This window comes from Acanthochromis polyacanthus, chromosome 17, assembly GCF_021347895.1.
Source record: "Acanthochromis polyacanthus isolate Apoly-LR-REF ecotype Palm Island chromosome 17, KAUST_Apoly_ChrSc, whole genome shotgun sequence".
NCBI classification, from domain to species: Eukaryota; Metazoa; Chordata; class Actinopteri; family Pomacentridae; genus Acanthochromis; species Acanthochromis polyacanthus.
Genome location: NC_067129.1, coordinates 26956903 through 26976341, shown reverse-complemented (window position 1 = coordinate 26976341; position 19439 = coordinate 26956903). Strand labels below are relative to the sequence as shown.

The window sequence follows — 19439 nt, the reverse complement described above, 5'->3', positions numbered from 1 at the left end:
ATTATTCCAGAGTGAATACAGTTTGAGTTGGTAGTTTTTAAGAGACCATAGATGCTATGAAAAGATTACCCAGCATTTTGTAAAGCACGAGTCGGCATTTTTACGTGTATGTGATAATGCAGCAGTTTAAATTGTAGCTGCAGACGTTAGTGTGTCTGTTCCTGTTATTGAGGATCTAATCAGTGTTTCTGTCAGAACAGCTTCGTCAGCAGCAGGAAAATATTCTCTGGTCTGTTTCTTTTGAACGCCTCTCATCTTTCCTCCACATCTGGCTTCACTCAGCGGCTCAGCCCACGCTGCAGCCAGAGGAGCCGGTCGGAGGGAAAGTCGCCTCAGTCCGTCACGTTTTACAGGCCTCAAATCATCTCAGTTTCTCTTCTTCTGACTTTAAACCTCAAACTAAATTTAGATTTTATTTCTTAAAAAAGCTCCATGAGACACTTTTATGGCTGTTTATCTCCTGCAGAAGGTTCTTCGTCCCGTCAGAGCATCTCTCAGGATGTTATTTGCAGCTTTCTGCTTCTGTTTGATGCTCTGAGAGTAAAACACATGGAAATGCTAACAGCTGTTCAAACATCTGCATCCAGCTGCAGCCTCCTCGCTCAGAGGCATCGTGGAGTTCGGACATTTATGAAAAGAGGTGGAGGAGTTTAAAACCCGACCATGATGCAAACATGTGAAGCAGCTACAGTAAACACAGACCTCATGCCAGAAAGATTCCAAGATTTTCATCTTTCCTCCTGCAGTAGCTCTGGTTGTTTACATCCTTCACCCACAGAGTGGAGCAAGAAGAGCTTCCAAAACCTCATCTGGCAGCTAGCTCCCTACATGTCTCATCTGGCCTGGTAACACCATGGATCCTGAGGCATTACCAGGCCAGATGAGATATTTAGGGAGCACAGAGGAGGATCTTCCACAACCTCCTACATATCCCAACTGGTTCAGGACAGGTGAGACATGTAGGAATCTGGTTCAGGATCTCCTCTGTAACTTCCAACATATATCATCTGACCTAAGCCAGATTGAGCTGCTCTTTCAGATCGACAGGATCCAGCTGTGGTCGTTCAACATCTGTTTGAGGCCAAATGAGATATGTAGGAAGCTGCAGAGGAGGAACCAGATGGATCCCGGCATCGATCTGTGTGTTTTCCAGCTGGTCCCACTAAAGCAGCTTAACATGAAACATTTTTGTCTGGACTGGACCAGAACCTTTTTCTGGGTGACCCAGCATTGGCCCACGGACCGCGGCTTTAGAACCTAAGAACACCTGTTGACTGAACCCGCGTCATGGGACACCTACCAGTCCATCACAGTTGCTGATGGCAACAGACGTGTCCTCCATGTCGGACACCGTTCCTGTGTAGAAGCAGTCAGTGTCTCCTATTGGCTGAGAGTGGAGGCGTCCTGACTCCTCCCACTCCATGGTGGCTGCGGGGGCAACGAGGCGAGCATTGGGCTGCAGCCGCAGGTGAAGCTGCTGACCGAACACCGTCACGTTGTAGAAAAGCTCCTCCTCCCTGTGGCTCCGCCCCCTCCACCTGGGGCCAGACAGTGGAGGCGGAGCCTGTTGTGATTGGTCCATATAAATCCAGTTGTTGGAACCAGTGTTCTCAGGGAAGGGGGCGTGTCTTCTGCGGCGGCCTGCATGGTGGGCGGAGTCTGACAGCAAACGCCCTTCTGAGTCCGTCCTAATTGGACGAATAACAGCAAATTCTGACAGAACCTGATGGAGAGAATCTGAAAGAGAAAGAGACGCAGTAAACACCTGGAACCAGGTCAGACCCTAAAATTCAAGTCTGGACTCTGAGACTAAACCTCGACCCTTAAACCAAGTCCAGACCCTGGAACCAGGTCAGACCCTGAAACCAGGTCCAAATATTAAAACCAAGTCCAGACACAAAAACAAAGAAAAGATCCGGAAACCAGGTCTAGACCTTAAAATCAGAAGTTTAAACAAAGTCCAGATCCTAAAACAAGAAGAAGACCCTGAAAGCAAGTTAAACATTAAAACCACCTACAGACCCTGAAACCAAGTCCAGACACTGAAACCAAGTAGAAACCTAGTCCAGATTAAGTCCACACCCTGAAACAAAGTAAAGACCCTCAAACCTAGTCCAGATGTTGAAACCAGATCAGACATTAAAACCATATCCACACTCTAAAAACAAAGTAAAGACCCTGAAACCAGGTCCAGATCCTGAAACCAAGTTTGGACCTCCAAACCAAGTCCAGACCTGACTAAAACCAATTTGAGAGCCTCAGACCAAGTCCAAACCTTGAAACCAAGCCCCGACCCAAAAATTCAAGTCTGGACTCTGAGACTAAATCAAGACCCTGATATCAAAACTTGATGCTGAAGCCAAGCCTGGACAACAAAACCAAGTCCAAACCCTGGAACAACATCTGGATCCTGGAACAACATCTGGATCCTGGAATAACATCTGGATCCTGGAACAACATCTGGATCCTGGAACAACATCTGGATCCTGGAACAACATCTGGACCTTCAAATGAAGTCTAGACCTTGAAACCAAGTTACAGTGAAGTGGCAGTTTGTGCAGTAAAATAGATTTATGTTGGACAACAGCAGCAGTATTAACAGCAGTAGCAGTAGTATTTACAGTAACAGTAGCAGTATTACTAGTGAAGCAGTAGTTGTATTTGTAGTAGTAATATTAGCCGTATCAGCATTAGCATTATTAGATATCAGTATTAACAGCAATATTAGCAGCAGTACCAGCAGTAGCATTTGCAGTAGTTAAAACAATAGTACTAGCTGTAGTAGTAGTAGTAGTAGTAGTAGTAGTAGTAGAGACGGTAGTGTTGGTAGTAGCAGCATTAGTAGTAGTAGTAGTAGTAGTATTATAGACAGTAACAGTAATTCTCACCTGAACTGTCGGTGATGTAAACCGAATGTAAACCGTTGATCTGCAGCAGAAACACAACAAACAATAATCCAAAATGACAATCCTCCATCCTGACAGACAGATAGACAGTCTGAGAGTGAGACAGACTGAGAGTGAGACAGACTGAGAGTGAGACAGACTGAGAGTGAGACAGACTGAGACGACCAAAGCTGCTGAACTGACGCAAAGTGAAGAAAACACTGGAACAGACTCTTCTCCACTCTGTCATTGTCTCCTCCCTCTGAATGACTGCAGTACTACAGTACTACAATAGTGTAGTACTACAGTACTACAGTACTACAATAACACAGTGCTACAGTGCTACAATAATACAGTACTACAGTACTGCAGTACTAATATAACCAACTGTAGCAGCAGTAACAGCACATTTGAGTGTGTATCTACCTGCTGTTGATGGGTTTAAACTATAACAGAATAAAGTGTTATGTTTTCCTGCAGCTCCACCTGCTGGTCACCAGCTGCAGTTACAGTAGGAGCATTTCCTGTTTAATGAGATATGTTACTTTTAAAGATCATTTCCATCCAGCAGAATCCATGAACAAAACACAAATCATTTCAGTTTTTAGCAGGAAAAGTTTATGTGTATAAAGTTAACAAAATGCTGCTGGACTAAATCACATGTTGCTGTTTTAAAACTTCTAAAGCCCTATTTGCACGGGATTAGTATTACCTGGGGACCTCTGGTGATTTGTAATAATTGCGGAGGAGGTCAGTGATCTTAATCCCATTGGAATGCTCCATGTCGGTAATTAGTAAAGTAATAATTCCCCCGCAAATTCCCTGCTATATTTCGCCAAACACCGACGTCCTGGGATAAAACTAGTCCTGCGAATGTGCATTGGGGAGTATTTAGTTGTTTATTTATTGCGCGTCATTTTCTACATCTTTCTTGGTTGAATTATGGAGGCTGCGGTGGAAATTATTGACAGCATTTTAGGAGCAAATGCAGGAGTAGGCCGATACACAACAGGCCTGTGGAGCATTTGCAGAAACGGCAAAATTAGATCCACCAGAAGAGGGAAATTTTGGAGGATATTGAGGTACATGGCACGTAGCAGCATGCGTTAAGCATATCTATCAACAGGCTGAATCCAAACGCCCTGACGGCCCATTATCCCGACAACACTGCCCGTTGTTCTCAAGTCACGTTGCTGCTTTGACATGTTTACTGTTGCCATGGCGACTACATACCACGTTAGAAGAGGTCATTTTAACCCGAACCACAAGCTTTCCATGAACCTAACCTAGTGGTTTTTGTCCCTAAACTCAAATAAACAATAACAATAGTGCTGTTACAACATAGGTTTTTAATTTATTTAAAGTGTCTGTATTTTTTTTCCAAGTAGCGGCCGACCACTTTAAATCAGTAAAGTACTAATCTGGCAGCAGTAAAGTACTAATCTAGCAGCAGTAAAGTACTAATCCAGCAGCAGTAAAGTACTAAACCAGCAGCAGTAAAGTACTGATCTAACAGCTGTAAAGTACTAATCTAGCAGCTGTAAAGTACTAAACTAGCAGCTGTAAAGTACTAATCTAGTAGCTGTAAAGTACTAATCTAGCAGCTGTAAAGTACTAATCTAGTAGCTGTAAAGTACTAATCTAGCAGCAGTAAAGTACTGATCTAACAGCTGTAAAGTACTAATCTAGTAGCTGTAAAGTACTAAACTAGCAGCTGTAAAGTACTAATCTAGTAGCTGTAAAGTACTAATCTAGCAGCTGTAAAGTACTAATCTAGTAGCTGTAAAGTACTAAACTAGCAGCTGTAAAGTACTAATCTAGTAGCTGTAAAGTACTAATCTAGCAGCTGTAAAGTACTAATCTAGCAGCTGTAAAGTACTAAACCAGCAGCAGTAAAGTACTAATCCAGCAGCAGTAAAGTACTAATCTAGCAGCAGTAAAGTACTAAACTAGCAGCAGTAAAGTACTAATCTAGCAGCAGTAAAGTACTAAACTAGCAGCAGTAAAGTACTAAACTAGCAGCAGTAAAGTACTAATCTAGCAGCAGTAAAGTACTAAACTAGCAGCTGTAAAGTACTAAACTAGCAGCAGTAAAGTACTAATCTAGCAGCAGTAAAGTACTAAACTAGCAGCAGTAAAGTACTAATCTAACAGCTGTAAAGTACTAAACCAGCAGCAGTAAAGTACTAATCTAGCAGCTGTAAAATACTAAACTAGCAGCTGTAAAGTACTAAACTAGCAGCTGTAAAGTACTAATCTAGCAGCTGTAAAGTACTAATCTGGCAGCTGTAAAGTACTAATCTAGCAGCTGTAAAATACTAAACTAGCAGCTGTAAAGTACTAATCTAGCAGCTGTAAAATACTAAACTAGCAGCTGTAACGTACTAATCTAGCAGCTGTAACGTACTAAACTAGCAGCTAACTTCATCAGAACTTAACCAGAACTTAACCTGGACTTTACCAAAACTTTACCAGACCTTCATCTGTTAAAGATCTTCTCTGAGTCCCGTGAGATTCACCGTCTCCCTCCTAGCTGCTAATTGCGGAAATGAGAAGTTTCTTTTCAGCCGTGATTCAGTTTGTTTCTCTGCCAGACGTCTGCCAAGTTTCAGTCCATCCCATAATTCTCTCTGTCAGCCAGCTGTCATCAGCTGGAGTTAACAGACTCGCTTCACTTCATGTATTCTATGAATATTCAGCAGCTTTAGCGTGGAAGTGTGTTGAATGAGATGCAGAGAATAAATATTATGAACAAGTGAACAACAAACCTGATCTTATGGAAGTAAAGATATATTTGGTGTCCACTGGAGGGAGTCACTGAGCTGATCTCAGTTCAGCTCCTCACTGATGTCGACTGGAACTGAAGAGTCATCAGTGACCTGGATGTCAGAGGTCAGCTGACAGGAAGTTGAGCTTCTGTCGCTTCACATCAGGGTGGATTGAATCAAAAAGCATCTAAATCCTGAATACAAACTGACAAAGTATCGATAACTCTGATATTAACCATAAAAGTGTATAAACATGGATATGATGAAACCCGTAGAACTACAGAAACACACAAAAACACTGATACATGGTGAAATACTGGAGAAATACTACTGATCTGTCAGATATTCAGACTGTCAGGCTGAAAATTCTCTATGTGTTATTTTAAAATTTCTCACATTAGGTTCTTAGTTCTGCTGCTGATGTTCTTGTAACTAATACTGCAATTTCAATACAGCCTCTAGAACTGATAGACATGAACCTTCACTGGATTTACAACGTCAACCCAAGAACTTAGTGATTTAGTGCCACTATGACTCCTTCTATGCCTCCTGATCAGTGGAACTATGACTCCTTCTAGACCTCCTGATTAGTGGAACTATGACTCCTTCTAGACCTCCTGATTAGTGGAACTACGACTCCTTCTAGACCTCCTGATCAGTGGAACTATGACTCCTTCTAGACCTCCTGATTAGTGGAACTATGACTCCTTCTAGACCTCCTGATTAGTGGAACTATGACTCCTTCTAGACCTCCTGATTAGTGGAACTATGACTCCTTCTATGCCTCCTGATCAGTGCTGCTTTACTGGTTTTCTACTTCCATTTTAAATCTAGTTTCAGAGCGTTTGTTTCTGCTGCTCTGCTGAGAAGTAATCTGATTACTGAGCAGAATGTTTCAGCGACTCCTCACAGGGCTGCACTGTTGTGTCTGAAAGTGTGTCGGCCTTTAAACAGTTCTAGTCATTTATCGGAAGGCAGCATCGTGGTCTGAAACCTCAGCCCACTTTCAGCCACTCAGCAGCTGTTTCCTCCTCAGGCTGAAGTCTGAAGGTGGAGCTCAGAGTCCTGCAGACCAGTCCAGTCATGGTGACCGGCGTCTGGATGGTGTTTCTACTGATGGCTGAAGGTCAGTTTGTGGATTAACGCTTCTTCTGAGACACATGTAGACAATCTGTAAACAATCTGTCAATTTCCTGTCTGACGTGCTGTGGTCAGGTCCAGGAACCACAGCTGCAGGAATCAGACGTGTTGAAGGAACGTAAAGACTAGAACAGAGAAACAGAAGGAAGATCAAACTGAGGAAAAAGTTTCAGTAAAAATATTCAGAATCCTCAGATTTGGTTTGGTGAAAAGCAAACAGGAAAGTGTTGGTTTACAGGAAGTGAGTGTAGCAGCAGACCTGAGGTTTTCTCCAGAGATGTGAAGCTAAAACGGAAGCTGTTCTCGGGTCTGGGTTCTGGATGGTTCAGCAGCAGCAGATCACAACGTGTTCTGGTTTTACAGACCGCCAGCAGTTTTCAGATAAATCAAGAACTAGTTTTAAATGTTGTTTTACACTCAGGTTGCTTTAGACTGGATGTATGTTGACCTTTTCTAGTTGTTCTGAACTCATTTCACTTCCGACGGTTTGAAGCTACTTTGGTCCATGTTTCAGCTGAACTAATCCTAGGGTCAGTTGCGTCGCTTACATGAGACCTTTAATTCCTCTTTAATTCAGAATTTAAGTTAATTCCGCTTCAAAATCTCCTTGTAAACACTTAATTCTGAATTAAAAAGCTAATTCCAAATAAATTTAATTCCAAATAAACTAATTCCAGTGTAAGTTCTGTTCATGTATACAGTTAATTCCACTTTAGTTAATTCCAGTCATTCTGCGCATGCTTGGCTCCTCACTTAGCGACGTACACGTTCTGCGACCTTACTGGCGCAACAGAAGTAGTATGCCTTTGTCGAGTTGCTGTTTCAAAACGACAATAAAAAGCAAAGGGAAAAGCGTGCTTATTAGTTGTTCCTCAGTGTTCTTGGTTAAAAGAAATGTGGCGGCAAATGGAGTTTGTTTTCTTCCAGTAAACAGGGACACATCACGTCCACTCCCTGTCCAATCAGAATCCTTTCCAACAGCCAAACGTTAAAGCGGAATTAAGGAAGGGGAATAAACATGTGGTCCATGTAAACCTTAATTCGGAATTAGTATTTCCATGTAAACGCGAAGCACAAAACTTTAATTCCGAATGAGTTAATTCCAAATTAATAATTCAAATTTAAAAATCTTCATGTAAATGTGGCCAGTGAAAAAGGAACAGAAGTCACAGTTGGATGTTTTAAACAGCTTTTGTCATTTTGTGCTTTATGAGTCGTCCTGAAAAGGTTCCGGTTTTCTTGCTCCATGTTTGAATTGTTTTGGACAGACTTTGGACAGTGAATTAATATTTTTCTGCTCAATCTCACCTGGTTGTGGGGGCTTGTTGTGAACCTCTGGCTCCAGCTGTGTCTTCAGAGATCATCACAGTATCAGCCAGCGGCGGTGGAGACGCCCTGCTGAAGTCTGGTCTGCTGATGCATGGTCAGGAGGACATCCGGTGGACTCATCGTCATCTGCTGCTCACAAAGAACCGAACCTCACCGTGTCTTCAAGGACGCTGTGAGCTGTGTAGTGACGGATCGCTGAAGTTCAGCCGAGTTCAGACCGGAGACGCAGGAAACTACACCCTGGAGGTGTTTGATGAAGGAGGGAAGCTGAAGCATAGGAAGGACTTCCTGCTGCAGGTGGAGGGTGAGTCTGCGATTATAGAGACTGACACCAAAAGAAAAACAACAACAAACAAACACAAACAAACAACAACCAACAAACAACAACCAACCAACAAACACCAACAAACATCAACCAACAAACACCAACCAACAAACACCAACAAACACCAACCAACAAACACCAACAAACACCAACAAACACCAACCAACAAACACCAACAAACACCAACCAACAAACACCAACAAACACCAACCAACAAACACCAACAAACACCAACCAACACCAACAAACACCAACAAACACCAACCAACAAACACCAACCAACAAACACCAACAAACACCAACAAACACCAACCAACAAACACCAACAAACACCAACCAACAAACACCAACAAACACCAACAAACATCAACCAACAAACACCAACAAACACCAACCAACAAACACCAACCAACAAACACCAACCAACAAACACCAACCAACACCAACAAACACCAACAAACACCAACCAACAAACACCAACAAACACCAACAAACACCAACCAACAAACACCAACAAACACCAACCAACAAACACCAACAAACACCAACAAACATCAACCAACACCAACCAACAAACACCAACAAACACCAACCAACAAACACCAACCAACAAACACCAACAAACACCAACCAACACCAGCAACACCAACCAACACCAACAAACACCAACCAACAAACACCAACCAACAAACACCAACAAACACAACCAACAAACACCAACCAACAAACACCAACAAACACCAACAAACACCAACCAACAAACACCAACCAACAAACACCAACCAACAAACACCAACAAACACCAACCAACCAACACCAACCAACACCAACAAACACCAACCAACACCAACCAACACCAACAAACACCAACCAACAAACACCAACCAACAAACACCAACCAACACCAACCAACAAACACCAACCAACAAACACCAACAAACACCAACAAACACCAACCAACAAACACCAACCAACAAACACCAACCAACAAACACCAACAAACACCAACCAACAAACACCAACCAACACCAACCAACACCAACAAACACCAACCAACACCAACAAACACCAACCAACAAACACCAACAAACACCAACCAACAAACACCAACAAACATCAACCAACAAACACCAACAAACACCAACCAACACCAACAAACACCAACCAACAAACACCAACCAACAAATACCAAGAAACACCCACCAACAAACACCAACCAACACCAACATACACCAACAAACATCAACCAACAGACACCAACCAACAAACACCAACCAACAAACAGCAACAAACCCCAACCAGCAAACACCGACAGACACCAACCAACCAACAAACACCAGCAAACATCAACCAACAAACACCAACAAACACCAACAAACAAACACCAACAAACACTAACAAACACCAACAAATATCAACCAACCAACACCAACCAACAAACACCGACAAACACCAACCAACAGACACCAACCAACATCAACCAACAAACACCAACCATCCAACCAACACCAACCTACATAAACCAACCAACACCAAACAATAAACATCAACCAACAAACACCAACCAACAGACACCAACCAACATCAACCAACAAACACCAACCATCCAACCAACACCAACCAACACCAACCTACATACACCAACCAACACCAAACAATAAACATCAACCAACAAACACCAACCAACACCAACCAACACCAACCAAAAAACACCAATTAAAAAACATAAATGATGCAAACTGCTGTCACCACCAATGGATGTTTAATGATAGCCGATGTTTACCGATACCAGATGTTTAACGGATGTTGAACGGCAAGGGATATCTAAAGGTAACGGATGTTTAACAGATGTTTAACAGTAACAGATGTTTAACGGACCGATTCTAAAGCAGCATCAACAGACACCGTTCCTCACGTTTGGTTAATCTAAGGTCTGTTGTTTCTTCTGCTTTGGTGTCCAGATCCACATGAAATGTTTAAGATCGAAAATGAACTCAAATAGATTTAAATCTTCATTTACTTTTTATCTAAACAGTTTCACTAAAACCATGTTTTATCCAGAGCAGCTGTAAAAGACTGAATCTTCTTCCAAACTCTGAGCTGCTGTTGAGACTTTCAGACAATCTTCAGGCTGTTTTTCTGTTCAGCCTCTGAGTTTCAAACCTGCACCAGATATTTGTGTCTGCAGCGTTTATTTTGGTGTTTGAGGCTCTGAATGTGAACAGAGAAAAACTCCACCATGGCCTCATTTCAGCAGGTACCTGAAGACCAGCTTCAGAAGTCCAACTGGCGTCAGATTTGACCTCAACATTTCCGGATTTGTCTTGTTTTGTGTCTTCTTTAGGCAGTCTGTTTTGTCTCCTCATAATGTAGATAGTCAACTACTTTCACTATTTTCAGCTTTCTGAGTCACATTTTGGCTCTTTGATGTCTTTTCTTGTAGTTTTTGGTCACATTTTGACCATTTTATCTCCTCATCCTGTAGATGTTCTTCTATCTCCATGTTTCCTCTCTACTCTGCTCATCATCAGTAGATGTTTCTCCATCCTGGATGGATCTTCAACAACCAGATCCTCTGTTCTCTGTTTCTGCTGCATATATTTTATTCTTTCTGAGGAAACACTGCCTGCAGTTCAACCTGAAACTCTCTGAATGCTGAGTGGGTCCTGGAGAACCAGAACCTTCCTGCTCCTGGTTCTGGTTCTCCTGTTCAGAGAGGCTCCAATGAGACATGTGGAACCAAGGGATGATTCTGAGCTCAGGTTTAATGATGATGATGCGTTCAAGGACCATCAGGAAGTTGACTCAGGTGATGTTTAAATCAGCTGCTGTGTCTGCAGATGTGAGCAGCAGCAGTGTTGGGAGTTTGACCTTCATCTTCTGCCTCCTCCCGTCCTTCCTGCTGCTGCTCCTCATCGCCATCTTCATCCTGAGGAGGAGGAGCAGTCAGAGGATCACCATCACAGGTACAGCAGCCAATCAGAGGCACCCTGACACCTGGTTTCAGTAACTGACAGTCTGCTCACCTGCTTCAGGTCCCAAGGAGGAGAACATCTATGAGGATATGCATGGTCGCCGTGGCAACAAGGAGGAGAACGTCTATGCCATGATGCATGGTCGCTGTGGCAACAAGGAGGAGAACGTCTATGCCATGATGCATGGTCGCTGTGGCAAAAGGAGGAGGAGGAGCAGGAGGCGACAAAGCAGGAGAAAGAGGCGGAGTCCCTCTATGGTAACAGCACCAACACATGCAGCAAAATAACAGTGATGCCAACAATTATGCTAACGATGATGCCAATAACGATGCTAACAGTGATGCTAACAGTGATGATAACAACGATGCTAACAGTGATGCTAACAGTGGTGCCAACAATTATGCTAACGATGATGCCAATAACGATGCTAACAATGATGCTAACAATGATGCCAACAATGATGCCAACAATGATGCCCACAACGATGCTAACAATGATGCTAACAGTGATGCTAACAGTGATGATAACAACGATGCTAACAGTGATGCTAACAGTGATGCTAACAATGATGCTAACAAGATGCTAATAGGTCAGTTCTCTCAGTTCCCTGTCGTCCTCCTGGATGCATGGAAACACCAATCACAGTGGAGGACGAGGACATCTATGTGTGACGACCAATTAGAGCTGATGTCATCCAGCACCTGGATCAACTGATCTTCATCTGACCTCCAGAGCTCCTCCAGGTTCCTCCTCATCTTCGTTTGACCTCCAGAGCTCCTCCAGGTTCCTCCTCATCTTCGTTTGACCTCCAGAGCTCCTTCAGGTTCCTCCTCATCTTCGTCTGACCTCCAGAGCTCCTTCAGGTTCCTCCTCATCTTCATTTGACCTCCAGAGCTCCTTCAGGTTCCTCCTCATCTTCATTTGACCTCCAGAGCTCCTCCAGGTTCCTCCTCATCTTCATTTGACCTCCAGAGCTCCTTCAGGTTCCTCCTCATCTTCGTCTGACCTCCAGAGCTCCTTCAGGTTCTTCCAGCTCTTCTCCTGAACTCTGTGAAATTTAACCTTCATATTCCAGAATCACTTCTATCAGTTTTATCCTCACATTTAATCCTGAATCTGTTTGAACAACATCTGAGGAACCATTAAAGATAAAACCTGAAACTTTCTGTTATTTATCATTATTGATCCAGAATCAGTTATTGATCCAGAATCAGTTATTGATCCAGAAGAATGTCAGAATGGCCTCCATCTTGCTCAGTGTCTGTCTCTCCACCTCATCCTCCAATGTGTTCAATCTGATTCCAACCACAGAGCAGCTTTTATAATCAGTTTGTTCAGACGCCTTGCATCCTTCTGTTTTATACTGCCTCCCAGCAGACTGCAGCATAAAACAGGACACTTGCTACCACAGACTGATAAAACATCTGCAGCATCTTACTGCACGTCTAGTGATCAAAGTTTTCTGAGGCAATAAAGTCGGCTCTGGCCCTTTTTGTAGATGAAGTCTACGTTTGTAGACCAGTCCAACTTATTATCAAGGTGGACACCTAAATATTCATATGATGTCACCACCTCCATGTCCACAAGTGTTCACTGGCTGAAGAGGGGGTTTGGATCTGTGAAAATCTATGATCATTTCCTTTGTCTTTGAGGCGTTGAGTAGCAGCAGTTTTTGTGACTCCAGTCACTGAAGGCACTTATCAGATCTCTGTATTCAGCTTCATGTCCATTTCTGATACATGCCACCATAGCAGTGTCATCAGAGTATTTCATGTGCCTCTTACTAAGGAGTGGCTTCCGTCTGACTCTACCATACAGGCCTGATTGGTGGATTGTCCTTCTGCAGGGTTTCCCCTGGGTTGAAATGGCTGAGAGGTGGTGGGTTGCCTCCAGACAATCCTGTCTCTGAGGTCTGCAGACAGTTCCTTTGTCTTCATGCTTGGTGCTTTGACATGCACTGTCAGCTGTGGGACCTTATACAGACAGGTGTGTTTCCAGATCAGGTCCAACCAGCTGAAGTTACCACAGCTGGACTCCAGTGAAGCTGCAGAAACATCTGAAGGATGATCAGTGGAAGCTCAAGTTGGAGCTTCACAGCAAAGACTGTGAATACATGTGATTTCTCAGAGTTTCATTTTTAATAAATCTGCAGCAGTTTCAAAAGAACTGTTTTCACATTTTCATTACGGGGTGTTGTGAGTAGAATTTTGAGGGAAAATGAATTTAATTCATTTTGGAATAAGGCTGTAACATAAGAAAGGTGGAAGAAATGAAGCGCTGTGAATACTTTCTGGATGCTCTGTATTGTAGTAACCAGCTGATCAGTGTGAACGTCTTCTAGAACATAAAATCCGTCTAGTTAACATCTTCATCTTACACTAAAGATCTCCAGACTCTACGAGACGTTTGAAGAATCTCTGATCCACATCTTTTAGAACCAAACATCTCATTGGTTCCTCCAAACGTTCTCTTCTTTTAGAACCTTCACGGACATGTTTCACTGTTTTACCGTCGCTTCTTTTCAGCCAATCAGATGTGGAGGAACTTGTCACCATGGTAACCCAGAAAATGGAGGAAACGTGTTGTTAAATGTTTTTATTTGAATCCAGAACCACATATTTGGGTTCCAAACTTTAATCAAGCTTCTGACATGTAAAAGAAACGCTGATGTTTCCCCAAACCGACCTACAGAGAATCAAAAACACCAAATGCAGCCGGATGGTTCCAATAATCCACGTAGAAAACCCTGAAACATCAGCAGTGTGTAAATGTTCTTGTCCTGAGACCAAATCTATCAAAAATTAGGAATAAAAGAATGTTTAAAATATTTTAAATACCAAAAATGTCTAGAGATTCCCTAAAATCCCTTTTTTCTCTCCTCCACCCCTCTGATGACCAAACTGGATCTCTGATAGAAACAGAATCCAATTTAAATCTGCTTTTATTGCTTTTATTTTTTCATTCATGTTTCTGTAATTATGAGAACATTTTTTAATCAACTTAATGTTAGCACACCCTGTAGATGAGCATTTAGTGGTTTCCTGTCTGTTTTTGTCATTTTGTGTCTCATTTTGTCATTTTTTGTCGTTTTGTGTGTTGTTTTTTTGCATTTTTGTCTCGTTTTTCTCATTGATGTGATTTTTGTCGTTTGCTTCTTGTTTCTGTTCTTTTGTGTCTCGCTTTAGTGGTGTTGTCGTTTTTTGTCTTGTTTTTGTATTTTTTGTCGTTTTGTATCCTGTTTTAGTGGTTTTATGTCTCGTTTGTCATTTTGTGTGTCATTTTTGTGGTTTTGTGTCTTGTTTTGTCATATTGTGTCTCGTTTTTGTCGTTTTCTGTCTTGTTTTTGTCGTTTCCATCCTCCATCAGTGTTCCTACAGAATGTGTAGATCAAAGCTATGTCCTCTCTTCTATTTTCCATCTTTTCATCCATTGTCAGTCTTGATTGAATGTCTCTCTCTACCTCATATTATCAGGATCAGACTCATTCTTTGGACTGTTTTCCATCAGTGGTCAGAAGTAACAGCTAGCTAAATATCTAGCTTCTACTGCTGAGAAAAAGATCACATTAGCATGGATTAGAGTAGGGTTAGCAACAACACAGAAACATGGAATAAAAATGAGACAATCAGTACCTATTATTGATCAATATGGAGCAGAAAGCTGAAGGCTGATTTTCTAACATGTCCTCCAGTTCTGAGACAGGAAGTGGGCGTGAACCTCTCTGGTGTTCTATGAGTCTATGTTTGGTGTGACTGACTTCCTGTCCAACGATGCCACAGAACAGAAACACCGAGTGTCACCACGGCAACCAGACACCAACATAGCAAGTTTAGCGTGTGTCGACTAAAATACAGATTGGAGCTTCAGCAGAACAAATGTTAGCATGTTGTTGCACAAAACAGGGCCAGCAAGGGGCGGAGCCAGCACGGGCAGAGCCAGCACGGGGGCGGAGCAAGCAGGGGCGGAGCCACACTCAGTGAGAAAAAGCAACTACCTGCAGAGATTCATTCCAGCACCAATAAACCCTTCATCCTTAAAGTCAACAATCATTTTAAAAACACAGAAACTTCAGAAACATTCAGATGAGCTGAGTTTGTTCTTCATCAGAAGGTAGTCATCTCCTCTTCCTCCTCTTCACCATCCTCATCCTCTACCACCAGCGTCTGCACAGATCAGACAAACCAGGTAAGAACCAGTAAGAGCTAAGCAGAAGCTCTGAGACAGGTGTGGAACAGGCGTGGGACAGGTGAGAGACAGGTGTGGGACAGATGTGAGACAGGCCTGGGACAGATGTGAGACAGGCGTGAGACAGGTGAGAGACAGGCGTGGAACAGGTGAGAGACAGGTGTGGGACAGGTGAGAGACAGGTGTGGGACAGGTGAGAGACAGGCGTGGGACAGTTGTGAGACAGGCGTGGGACAGATGTGAGACAGGCGTGGGACAGATGTGAGAGACAGGCGTGGGACAGGTGAGAGACAGGCGTGGGACAGTTGTGAGACAGGCGTGGGACAGATGTGAGACAGGCGTGGGACATTTGTGAGACAGGCGTGGGACAGTTGTGAGACAGGCGTGGGACAGTTGTGAGACAGGCGTGGGACAGGTGAGAGACAGGCGTGGGACAGGTGAGAGACAGGCGTGGGACAGGTGAGAGACAGGTGTGGGACAGGTGAGAGACAGGCCTGGGACAGGCGTGGGACAGGCGAGAGACAAATGTGAGACAGGCGTGGGACAGTTGTGAGACAGGCGTGGGACAGTTGTGAGACAGGCGTGGGACAGTTGTGAGACAAGCGTGGGACAGATGTGAGAGACAGGCGTGGGACAGGTGAGAGACAGGCGTGGGACAGGTGAGAGACAGGCGTGGGACAGGTGAGAGACAGGTGTGGGACAGGCGTGGGACAGGCGTGGGACAGGTGAGAGACAGGCGTGGGACAGGTGAGAGACAGGTGTGGGACAGGCGTGGACAGGCGTGGGACAGGTGAGAGACAGGCGTGGGACAGGTGAGAGACAGGTGTGGGACAGGCGTGGGACAGGCGAGAGACAGATGTGGGACAGGTGAGAGACAGGCGTGGGACAGGCGAGAGACAGGCGTGGGACAGGCGTGGGACAGGCGAGAGACAGGTGTGGGACATTTGTGAGACAGGCGTGGGACAGTTGTGAGACAGGCGTGGGACAGGTGAGAGACAGGCGTGGGACAGGTGAGAGACAGGCGTGGGACAGGTGAGAGACAGGTGTGGGACAGGCGTGGGACAGGCGAGAGACAGGTGTGGGACAGGCGTGGGACAGGTGAGAGACAGGCGTGGGACAGTTGTGAGACAGGCGTGGGACAGTTGTGAGACAGGCGTGGGACAGGTGAGAGACAGGCGTGGGACAGGTGAGAGACAGGCGTGGGACAGGCGAGAGACAGGCGTGGGACAGGCGTGGGACAGGCGAGAGACAGGCGTGGGACAGTTGTGAGACAGGCGTGGGACAGTTGTGAGACAGGCGTGGGACAGATGTGAGAGACAGGTGTGGGACAGGTGAGAGACAGGCGTGGGACAGGCGTGGGATAGGCGAGAGACAGGTGTGGGACAGGTGTGGGACAGGCGTGAGACAGGCGTGGGACAGGCGTGGGACAGGCGTGAGACAGGCGTGGGACAGGTGAGAGACAGGCGTGGGACAGGTGAGAGACAGGCGTGGGACAGGTGAGAGACAGGTGTGGGACAGGTGAGAGACAGGCGTGGGACAGGCGTGGGACAGGCGAGAGACAGGTGTGGGACAGGTGTGGGACAGGCGTGAGACAGGCGTGGGACAGGCGTGGGACAGGCGTGAGACAGGCGTGGGACAGGTGTGGGACAGGCGTGAGACAGGCGTGGGACAGGCGTGGGACAGGCGTGAGACAGGCGTGGGACAGGTGTGGGACAGGTGAGAGACAGGCGTGGGACAGGTGAGAGACAGGCGTGGGACAGGTGAGAGACAGGTGTGGGACAGGTGAGAGACAGGTGTGGGACAGGCGTGGGACAGGCGAGAGACAGGCGTGGGACAGGTGTGGGACAGGCGTGAGACAGGCGTGGGACAGGCGTGGGACAGGCGTGAGACAGGCGTGGGACAGGTGTGGGACAGGTGAGAGACAGGCGTGGGACAGGTGAGAGACAGGCGTGGGACAGGCGTGGGACAGGCGAGAGACAGGCGTGGGACAGGTGTGGGACAGGCGTGAGACAGGTGAGAGACAGGTGTGGGACAGGTGAGAGACAGGCGTGGGACAGGTGAGAGACAGGTGTGGGACAGGTGAGAGACAGGCGTGGGACAGGTGAGAGACAGGCGTGGGACATTTGTGAGACAGGCGTGGGACAGGTGAGAGACAGGTGTGGGACAGGTGAGAGACAGGCGTGGGACAGGTGAGAGACAGGCGTGGGACATTTGTGAGACAGGCGTGGGACAGGTGAGAGACAGGTGTGGGACAGGTGAGAGACAGGTGTGGGACAGGTGAGAGACAGGCGTGGGACAGGTGAGAGACAGGTGTGGGACAGGTGAGAGACAGGCGTGGGACAGGTGAGAGACAGGCGTGGGACATTTGTGAGACAGGCGTGGGACAGGTGAGAGACAGGTGTGGGACAGGTGAGAGACAGGCGTGGGACAGGCGAGAGACAGGCGTGGGACAGGTGTGGGACAGGTGAGAGACAGGCGTGGGACAGGTGAGAGACAGGCGTGGGACAGGTGAGAGACAGGTGTGGGACAGGTGAGAGACAGGCGTGGGACAGGTGAGAGACAGGCGTGGGACATTTGTGAGACAGGCGTGGGACAGTTGTGAGACAGGCGTGGGACAGTTGTGAGACAGGCGTGGGACAGGCGAGAGACAGGCGTGGGACATTTGTGAGACAGGCGTGGGACAGTTGTGAGACAGGCGTGGGACAGTTGTGAGACAGGCGTGGGACAGTTGTGAGACAGGCGTGGGACAGATGTGAGAGACAGGCGTGGGACAGTTGTGAGACAGGCGTGGGACAGGTGAGAGACAGGCGTGGGACAGGTGAGAGACAGGTGTGGGACAGGTGAGAGACAGGCGTGGGACAGGTGAGAGACAGGCGTGGGACAGGCGTGGGACAGGCGAGAGACAGGTGTGGGACAGGTGTAGGACAGGTGTGGGACAGGCGTGAGACAGGCGTGGGACAGGCGTGGGACAGGCGAGAGACAGATGTGAGACAGGTGTGGGACAGGTGAGAGACAGGCGTGGGACAGGTGAGAGACAGGCGTGGGACAGGTGAGAGACAGGTGTGGGACAGGTGAGAGACAGGCGTGTGACAGGTGAGAGACAGGCGTGGGACAGGTGAGAGACAGGTGTGAGACAGGTGAGGTGTGAGACAGGTACTGACCAGGAAGAGCAGTGTGTGGTGGATGATGAACTCTTTGGTGAGTCTGATCAGATCCTGGTTCAGGTCCTGGAACAGAGACGGAACCAGAACCACGGCCAGATTATGAGCCGACATCTTGTTCACCTGAGAGAACACCTGGACCCTGGAGAGGAACAGGAAGTACAACCTCAGTCACTGTGTGTGTATTAATGTGTGTGCATTAATTTGTGTGTTAGTGTGCGTGTATTAATGTGTGTTAGTGTGTGTTACATGTAGAAGTGTCCAAACAGGGCGTTCAGTGATGCTCTGTTGTCATCAGGTAGTTGCCGTAGTAACCGTCTGTATCTTTTAAACCGGCAGCGTTCATCTGGAATCACTGAGAGACAAGAGAACAGTCAGACGCAATAGTACTGCAGTACTACCAGTACCACTGCAGTATTACCTGTACTACAGACTGTGGATTTGTACTACAGACCGTGTACTTGTACTACAGACCATGTACTTGTACTACAGATCATGTACTTGTACTACAGATCATGTACTTGTACTACAGATCGTGTGTTTGTAGTACAGACCGTGTACTTGTACTACAGACCGTGTACTTGTACTACAGATCATGTACTTGTACTACAGATCGTGTGCTTGTACTACAGACCGTGTACTTGTACTACAGACCATGTACTTGTACTACA

General features: G+C 45.8%; 3 protein-coding genes across 3 annotated transcripts in view; 1 reads left to right on the top strand and 2 right to left on the bottom strand.

The window, feature by feature from the left end:
* The window catches only part of LOC110970486 (A disintegrin and metalloproteinase with thrombospondin motifs 2-like), a 32469-nt gene extending 29260 nt beyond the window's left edge, over window positions 1-3209 (bottom strand). The window contains exons 1-2 of the mRNA XM_051937889.1: window positions 2889-3209; window positions 1301-1737 (exon numbers count right to left, since the gene is read on the bottom strand). Of these exons, the coding sequence (XP_051793849.1) occupies window positions 1301-1737; window positions 2889-3135 (684 nt within the window). The 5' untranslated portion in view covers window positions 3136-3209. The remainder of the gene's footprint in view (window positions 1-1300; window positions 1738-2888) is intronic.
* Window positions 3210-6595: 3386 nt separating this feature from the next.
* Window positions 6596-12652, top strand: LOC110971706 (uncharacterized). The gene is made up of 5 exons (XM_022222101.2): window positions 6596-6779; window positions 8139-8426; window positions 11288-11413; window positions 11483-11679; window positions 12026-12652. The coding sequence occupies exons 1-5, from the start codon at window positions 6737-6739 to the stop codon at window positions 12134-12136; spliced, it is 765 nt and encodes a 254-aa protein (XP_022077793.2). The 5' UTR covers window positions 6596-6736; the 3' UTR covers window positions 12137-12652.
* A 1350-nt stretch (window positions 12653-14002) lies between these two features.
* Window positions 14003-19439, bottom strand: part of LOC110971941 (arf-GAP with Rho-GAP domain, ANK repeat and PH domain-containing protein 1) — a 28972-nt gene continuing 23535 nt past the window's right edge. The window contains exons 24-26 of the mRNA XM_051937896.1: window positions 19018-19123; window positions 18769-18910; window positions 14003-15585 (exon numbers count right to left, since the gene is read on the bottom strand). Coding sequence (XP_051793856.1) covers window positions 15526-15585; window positions 18769-18910; window positions 19018-19123 — 308 coding nt within the window. The 3' untranslated portion in view covers window positions 14003-15525. The remainder of the gene's footprint in view (window positions 15586-18768; window positions 18911-19017; window positions 19124-19439) is intronic.

Excerpts from the sequence above, each read along its gene's own strand:
- LOC110971706 (XM_022222101.2), top strand. The coding sequence starts at position 6,737 with ATGGTGACCGGCGTCTGGATGGTGTTTCTACTGATGGCTGAAG. Across the intron at positions 8,427-11,287 it reads CTTCCTGCTGCAGGTGGAGG|ATGTGAGCAGCAGCAGTGTT; the intron begins GTGAGTCTGCGA and ends CTGTGTCTGCAG. Across the intron at positions 11,680-12,025 it reads AGAGGCGGAGTCCCTCTATG|TTCCCTGTCGTCCTCCTGGA; the intron begins GTAACAGCACCA and ends CAGTTCTCTCAG.